This window comes from Bison bison, unplaced genomic scaffold, assembly GCF_000754665.1.
Source record: "Bison bison bison isolate TAMUID 2011002044 unplaced genomic scaffold, Bison_UMD1.0 scf7180017864486, whole genome shotgun sequence".
Classification (NCBI taxonomy): Eukaryota; Metazoa; Chordata; class Mammalia; order Artiodactyla; family Bovidae; genus Bison; species Bison bison.
This window is the reverse complement of record NW_011495046.1, coordinates 5398753-5407197: the sequence shown is the minus strand read 5'-3', so window position 1 is coordinate 5407197 and position 8445 is coordinate 5398753. Positions and strand designations below refer to the sequence as shown.

The following is an 8445-nucleotide window of genomic DNA, read 5'->3' as shown; positions in this document are numbered from 1 at the left end:
GGATGGACTGGTTGGATCTCCTTGCCAGTCCAAGGGACTCTCAAGAGTCTTTTCCAACACCACAGTTCAAAAGCATCAATTCTTTGGCACTCAACTTTCTTTATAGTCCAACTCTCACATCCATACATGACCACAGGAAAAACCATAGCCTTGACTAGACGGACCTTTGTTGGCAAACTAATGTCTCTGCTTTTGAATGTGCTGTCTAGGTTGGTCATAGCTTTTCTTCCAAGGAACAAGCATCATTTAATTTTATGACTTCAGTCACTGTCTGCAGTGATTTTGGAGCCCAAGAAAATAAAATCTGTCATAATAGCAGTTCCTAAAATGTGTCTGGCCCATGTTTAGGTGGCCAGTGTACATGCAGCAGAGGACCGAATACTACTAACAGTTCTGAAGAGTCTTCTGTTAAGACTCCAGAAGGGGCTGCGGCTCCCCGGCTTTCCCTATGGCCTTGTGGTGATCTGAGCCTGTGCGGGACTGGGGCTGAGCCTGTCCACACTGAGCCTTGGAGGCCTGCGAGCCGGTGGTGGGTCCAAGACGGTGGCCTTCCCTCCAGCCGCAGTGAGAAGACAGTGCAGTGTCTCCGGTCCTCCAGGCGCTTTGGTCTGGCCCTGTAGTGGCTGAGGCTGACTGTAAGGGCAGCAGCGGAGGCTCTTTACCCAGAGGGCTATGGCCTGTAGCCCCTTCAGCCTGCCTGAGTCCTGCCCGCCCTGGCCTCTGTGCCTCTGTGCACTGAGCCTGCTGTATCCTCGGGCTCCATCTTACATGAGCTCACGCCCTAGGGCACCGAGGCCAGCCTTGTGGCAGATGCTGTGAAGGCTGAGCCTCTGGCCAGGGCTGCCTCCCTCTCACCAACAGCTCAGCTCTGACCAAGGGCCGCCCCTCCAAGTTGCTTCACGCTGCTTCTGACCCTGCCTGCTCTCAGGGCTGTGTGGGAATGAGACAGAGCCTTCCCACCCCCGCGTACGGGGCCCCAGGCTCCCCTCTGCTCAGAAGGCTTTGTGCCTTCAGCCATGCCGGGACACCTTTCTTAACTTCCCTGCTGCTCTGATCAGGCGGGCTGCCCACCCACGGTGGGCAGGACTGGTGGGCAGGACCAGCTTTATCTGTCGGGCAGGAGGTGGGGGCATCAGCGTCTCTGCTGGGCAGGTCTCACAGACTCTGGGGTCCACAGGCAGCCGCTAGTTGCCTGTGTGGGTGGAGAGGCATACCACACTCTTAAATTTACACAGTATGTTAATCATGTTCTCACAAATGCATTGAAACATTTCTTGCCATGGGTGATAAATGCCCAGGAACCACTGGGTTCCTCTGAGCTGTTCTTATCGGGGAATGAACAGTCACGCCAGGCCTCGGTGTGGCAGCCGACGGAAGACAAGGGCGGCCTTTGCACACCCACCTCTGCTATCAGCGTGGGGCTGGGCTATGTGGAGGCCTGTGCTGTGGAAGGTGAGTGTGGCCGAGCCTGGCCTGGTGGAGCGGCCACCCCCATCCAGGAATGACCCTGGCCCTGGGAAGACACCTTAGAGTCTGCCTACGTCCACTCTGAAGTCAAATGAGAGCGTGAAGGCGAGAAGGGACTTCCCGTGGGCACGACAGCACACAGCTGGCCGGTTCTCCTGCACGTGGAGCACATTTGGAGCAAAGCTGTCCCCAGGAAGTCCCCCTTTCCATCTTGTAGTGACTCTACCAAATAACATCAAAAGATGAAATTTGTCCATCAGATTATCACCTAAGGTCTTTGTTTCCACAGAGCTCGCCAGTGAGTGTGTCGCCTGTCGTGTGATGTGGACAAGTTGAGAGGGCATATCACGCCCTGCACAGCCAGGCCCTTAAACGTGCCGATGCCCAGTCACCCCCGATCCCTCCAGGGCCTGGGACCTGCTCTAACAGTGGTCTCCCTCTGGTCTTCGGAGCTGGATTCCTAAGGCAACTGATTATTTTTTAACCTGGATATTTATAAATACCTTATTTTTCCCTTGCTGTTGTTGTTTAGTCACTAAGTTGTGTTCAACTATTTGCAACCTCATGGACTGCAGCACATTAGGCCTCCCTCTCCTTCACCATCTCCCGGAGTTTCCTCAAACTCATGTCCATTGAGTCAGTGATGCCATCCAACCATCTCATCCTCTGTTGTCCCCTTCTCCTCCTGGCTTCAATCTTTCCCAGCATCAGGGTCTTTTCCAATGAGTTGGCTCTTCGCATCAGGTGGCCAAAGTATTGGAGCTTCAGCTTCAACATCAGTCCTTCTAAAGAATATTCAGGACTGATTTCCTTTAGGATTGACTGCTTTGATCTCCTTGCAGTCCAAGGGACTCTTGGGAGTCTTCTCCAGCACCATCGATTCTTTGGTGTTCAGCCTTGTTTATGATCCAGCTCTTTTTTGGTAGCATTGAAACAATGATGTTTTTTTAAAGTATTTAAAATAAGGTGGTGTTAGTGAGGGCTAAAATAAGGGCCTGAAAGGAGCCATCTGCCTCTCATTCTTGAGAAAGGACAGAGCCAATGAGAAGCCTCTGCTTTTCTTCCTGTCGCCCAGATACCCAGACGCCTTTCATATGTGGCTGGAGATTTCATATGTGGCTGGAGATCTCAGCACAAAGCCCCTCCCTATAAAGCAGGCTCTGGTGAGTGACCTTCCCGCAGGATCCCAGGTGGAATGTGGGGACATATGACTGGCTGAGCATCCCTGGATTGAGGCCACAACAGACCTGGGGTTGTTGGGGAATTGCAGGCAGCTAGCCCCTCATCTCCTAGGGGAGCACTGGGGTACACACCACCAAACAGACCCTCTAGGGGCTTGGTCATACGCTCATCTGGTAACCATTGTCCAGAATATAACTAGGAGCTTCTCAGAGTCAGTCTGCTGTTTGCTTGTTTTCCCTGAGAGTGGAAAAATGAACAATTCTCCAAACTGGATAAATGCAACACAAGTCTGGACCTTCCCAGCCTAATGGTCAACAATCCACCTTCCCTTTTCCTTCTGCACTAAACAGAGAATTGTCAGGGCCCCTCACCTCTCCAGTTTGGGTGGTGGTTAAGAGAAGAGGGCTGGCCCCCTCTTACCAGCCTCATGACATCTAGGAGCTGATTTACCTCTTAGTTTTTCTCACGTGTCAAGTGGCAGTAATGACTGATTCCTACTTCTCACAGTTCCTGTGAGCAGTAATCAAGTTGCCTGGCATTCATGGCTCAGGGTCTACAGCTAGATAAGTGGTCATGTTATCAGGAGCAGCGTGAGTGGCAGGTATATGCCGGGCTCCAGAGGACAGTCTACCACTCTGCCACCTCTGGGACCTGGACGCGTTACTGAACTTCACTATGCTTTAGCTCCCTGTCTGCAAAGTGGCAATGACATAAGGCTAGCCTCATAGGGTTGATGTGAGTGTCTGGTGGGTGGAAAGGGGTGCAGCCTGGTGCTCAGGAGGAAGGAGCCAGTCCTCACTGTGAAGGGGTGACAGTGACTGTGAGTCAGGATGGAATGTCCCCTAGAATCAAAGGGGCCTTGAGCCAGTGCCCACAGACACGCAGGAGGGAGAGGGGGTGTCACACAGGGTTCTACTTCTCTGGTATCACTTCTGTCGGATGCAATTTAGAGTTAATGTGTGCAGGTGCCAGGCCGGCCGGTATCCTCACTGTACCCTCTGGCCTGTGTTCCTGCTGGAGAGCTGGGCTCCTTATTGGCCGTTTTCTGTGCTTAAAAGCATTTGCCTTTTCTAGGACTGCATCCAGGCTCCTGAAACACTTGTTTGCCTCAGTCAGCGATCCGTGAGAGTCTTTTTCATACAGGGTTCTCCATTAAGAGATAAGAAGCTCCTTATCCTCTTCAGGTTCCTGGGGAATGTGGGAGGGTGGATTTGATGACCTGGTGTGTGAGCCAGGCCTGAGTGCAGAGCCTGCTCCCCACGTGCCTGGTGGGGCTGCTCACCAGTGTAACAGGTGCCCTGCTCCCCCAGGGTGAGTAGACTCTCGTCTCTGACCTTGGCTGCACTCACCTTGACCTTCTACCTCACCTTTTCATACTTGTCAGAAGACGTTGGGCTTTCCTTGGGAACTGCACATTACAGAGCACCCCTGCCTCTCCAGGGTGCGTGGGGAAGAAAAGTCCACGCCTGGAGCCCAGTGTTTGTGTTGCAAACCTGGGGTTGTGCTCACTCCACCTGTCTGGGGACATATTGTGCACTTGTCTTTAGTTGCAAGCTTTCATGACCTTCAGGGTAAGGGATGTTTCACTCCCCAGAGGCACAGAGCCTGCTTCAGGACCTGGTGTATCATGGTATCCCGTAAGTTCTTGGAGAAACAAGTGTCCAAACATGAAGAAGGAAACAGCCATCAAAATAAAAGAGAGAAAGAAACAGCCAGGATCCAAAGGAAGCTTTTAATAAGAAAAAGAGAAGAAGGAGCTTAAATTTTAACCTACGATAAAAGTAAAACCCGAGAACCTCCCAGCTGGAGTGTGATATAGTGACAACTTCGTTACAGATGAAATTTGTAGACTAGGAGACAGGGACTTTCTGGTTAAATACATTAGTAACATGTGCCTTTTCAGGTAATTCTAAATCTGAGTGTCCATGTTAGAAGGAAAGTGTGTGTGTGATGACCTCCAGGGCGATGTTAAGCGCTTTGACTTGAAACTGCTTATGAGCAAAGAAATTGTAAGTCCCACCTCAGACCCAGGCAGGATACAGGCTAACCTGCTGATGAGATCTCAAAACACGGCAGCTCAAGCAGGATAAAGTTTCCTTTTTTTCATGTGACATCCGGGCCCTGCTCCCCAACGTGAGGACCTGGTCCTTCCCTCCTTTGCTTGGAGTGTCATCTTTGTGGAAAACGCTGCAACCCCCTCCTCTGCCCCCAGGGAGGGAGGTGCTGGTTAAGTGTTGGGAGGTGAGGGACTAGATATGGAATTTCCTCCTAAATGTCATTGCAAAACACAGCTCAGCCCAGAACTGGCTCAAGTCCCTCTCACTTGCCTTCATTGACTGGAATCTTGGCGTGTGGCCAGGGCTCCCCTCGAGCAGGGCTGGGAGGTGAAGTTCTTAACTGGTGAGCTTGCGCCAGTTGAAACTTGAAATATTCTTCCTGACAGGAGGAGCAGGTGGACTTGGGGGACAATTGGCCGTCACTGCTGCCTTCTGAGACCCTGAGACATTTGACTAATTTGAGGCTGGGTGCTCTCCCTCTGGGGCCCACCCGCTGTCCAGGGAACTCACCAGGGTGTGTCTCTCCCAGGAGGCAGGCCCTGTGTCTCCAGCTCCTAGCCCTAGCTTGGCCTGGCTCCTCTTTGAGTGACCATGGGGATTTCCGGTCGTCTGGGCCCAGCCAGTGGTAACAAGGTTTAGAGCTGTGTGGACTCTCAACCTCCCATCCTGGGAGAAGTCCTTCCAGCCCAAGGCCCTTAAGCCGACTGTTATCCTAGGATTGGCTTGGCGGCCCATAGGGCAAGCCATTTGGTAGGTGTTTTGAGTAAGTGATCTGAACCAGGCCAGGGTCGGGGATGCAGCCTCGAATGTAGAAGCAGGTGGTGCCTGTTCTGGGGACCCCCACACTGTAACATGTGCCCCCTGGGGAGTGGCGTGGTGGGAGAACCAGCGAGTCCTTGGAGTCTGAAGACTGAATGAGTTCTTCATCCACACTCTTCACCCTGTCTTTCCGGGGGTCAGATAGTGAGACCTGGTTGAGGGAAGGTCTCTTGGGGGCTTTATGGGCAGACGAGTGCAAGCAGTGCGTCCGCAGAGCTCACCTGTATGTCGATCCCAGTGAAGACAGAGCTGGCGCTGCTGTGCCTGCATGACATCCCGCAGCTCCTCCACATCCGAGTCCTGAGCCGCGAGCCCAACGTCATCTGTCTTCATTATCACGGATGCCCCACGGGGTGGCTGTGTTAATAATCGGTGTAGGCACCCCAGTTGTGTGTCCATCTCACTCGCCTTTCATCTTGTTTCCCAGGTGTCTTGAGCCTGTTGAGTGACACTTGGTAGCAGTGTTCAACTCAGCCGTCCCTCGGAGGGGTGCTTAGAGGGACGGGCTGCAGAGACCCCGTGGGCTTCCTGAGGTTGGGCCCGGGGCTGGTCTCAGGGGTCCTCTGGCTACTGCTGTGACATCTGCAGAGTCTTTTCCTGGCCCCACGTCCACCTGGCAGGACCTCCTCATGGACTCATTAGTTCATCTCATCAAGCATGAGAGGGTGAGAGGCTGGGGGTGCGAGACCCACCAGCTCCAAGCATTGCTGGGAGAGGGGAGGGGCTCGGGTTCACACAGCAACTGCCCCCTAGCTCCATCTGACTTCTATTCTTCACCCCCCAGGAGTGCACCTCCCCCTCCCCACCACGAAACTTAAGGTGGCCCCTCCTCTCAGTTCTATAGGAGATGCTGGTCTTGGCAGTCTGAGGGGCGGGAGGGGATTAGTGAGGTGGGTGTCTCTCCGTCTCCCAGTCCTGCTCCCCTAGTCTGCCTCCTCTTGCCACCTCCCGGTCCACCGACAGGACCAAACAGCAGCGTGGCCACCTCAGCAGGTGTGGCTGGAGCTGGTAAGGTTGTGTGCTTGCTCCCCGCCCAGCACTCCGACCTCCGCCTGAGGCTGTGGCAGGAGCCCAAGCCATCTGCTAGGCCCACTCCTGTCTCTGCTCCGGAGGCATCTGGCCTCTATCTTTCCCTCGCTCAGAGGCTGGCACCCATGGGAACTGGTCACTGCAGAGAAGCAGGAGAGAAACTCAGGCGCCCTGGCCTACACAAACCAGACCGGGGGTTAGTTGGCAGTTGCCCCAGGTGCGAGGTGTGGGGCTCAGTGGACCCATGTTACCCAAGAGCAGGGGGCCCGAGACTGGCTCGAGGCCAGACAGCAGATCAGAAGGGTAGTGGACTGGATGACCTTTGACAGGAGGACGGGGGCGTCCCACCTAGAAGGACCTGCCTCGGGCTCTTATAGATGAGGCCACCATGACCTCCGGAAGCCAGGGGCCATGGCAGGCGAGATGGGGGTGGCAGGGCAGCCGGGACCCCTCATTAGCGCTCTCAGCCCTAGGGGTACCTTTCCCCCTGGTGGGCCTGGAGCCCGTGCCCCCAGGCCCTGCAGTGGTGATGTGCGGGGTGAGGGGGTGTGAAACAGCCCAGCAAGTCTGTCCTTTCAGCTTGAAACCCCCAGACACACGTTCTGAGTCACCGTCCTGTGGGATGGTGGTGGCCGGGAATGCAGCAGGGGGGATGGCACCCAGGGGATGACCAGTCAGCACACAGGAGTGGGCAGAGCGTTCTGGAGCCAGAGCCCGGGTAGGGGCCCTATCCCTCTCAGAGTCTGCATGAAGGTCTCCCAGCTCCTCCTCAGCATCCTGCCAGCTCAGTGCATGGCAGCCCTCAGGGAGGCCTGGGGCATGTCTGGGGACCCCCTGCAGACCCCGTCCAGCAGGGTGTGGCCCATATTTTTGGAACGAGTTGAGTTAGGCTGTTGTGCCAAGCACTGTGTGTACCCGGTGGGCTGTGAGTACCCTGTATTCCTCAGAGGTATCCCCCCGTCCTGGGCTCTGAGATTTGGGGGCCCTGCAGGTCAGGCACTGGCCAGGCAGCTGCTGAGTAACGCATGTTCTGTTTCCAGGGCCCTCCCCCACCACCTGCTGGCAAAGCCCTGCTCAACTTTGAAGGGACAGAGCCTGGGGAACTCAGGTGCGGTGAAGGGGACGCTGTCGTCCTGCAGCGCCGGGGCGACGAGCTCTGGTACCACGGCCTCCTGCCTGCCGGCTTCGTCCAGAGCGTGCGGCCACTGCCCCCTGCCCCGCCCCAGGGCAAAGCGCTCTATGATTTCGAGATGAAGGACAGAGACCAGGACAAAGACTGTCTGAGCTTCAGCAAGGTAAGGTGGGTTCGAACGCAGCCGTCCCCAGACCACAGCCTGAGCCGGGAGCCTGGGTGAGCATGTGAATCCTGGCCCTGCCCCAATGGAGACAGCAGTGGTTTCTTCTTACTAAGGGTCTGCCAGGTGGAAGAAGGGGCACCCAGCCCCACTGATAGGTGCTCTCTGGTAGTGGGGGCAGGACCCTTGTTATCCAAGTCACGGGTGTGCAGGGCTCATGGGCCCTTGGAGGGGGCTTGCTGGGGAGACCATGGCAGAGACCCCTGGTCAGATCCTGGAGTGGGAGCTGGGCCCAGAAACCAGCCCGGGCTGGCCCTTCTTGGAGGGTCTGGGGGTAGATGCGTGTGTTTGGGCCATATGAGGCTCCACTGAGACCTCGGGACCCAGTCAGTGGCAAACTAGTTGTATTTCCTGTGTGCTTGTCCTGGGGACAACCTGGAATATGAAGTCAAGTGGGCCTTAGGAAGCATCACTGCAAACAAAGCTAGTGGAGGTGATGGAATTCCAGTTGAGCTATTTCAAATCCTAAAAGATAATGCTGTGAAAGTGCTGTACTCAACATGCCAGCAAATTTGGAAAACTCAGCAGTGGCCACA

General features: G+C 55.1%; 1 protein-coding gene across 1 annotated transcript in view; it reads left to right on the top strand.

Annotated features, from left to right (window-relative positions):
- SH3RF3 (SH3 domain containing ring finger 3) overlaps positions 1–8445 on the top strand; it is a 161949-nt gene that overhangs the window by 72078 nt on the left and 81426 nt on the right. The window contains exon 3 of the mRNA XM_010863008.1: positions 7595–7849. Within this exon, the coding sequence (XP_010861310.1) occupies positions 7595–7849 (255 nt within the window). The remainder of the gene's footprint in view (positions 1–7594; positions 7850–8445) is intronic.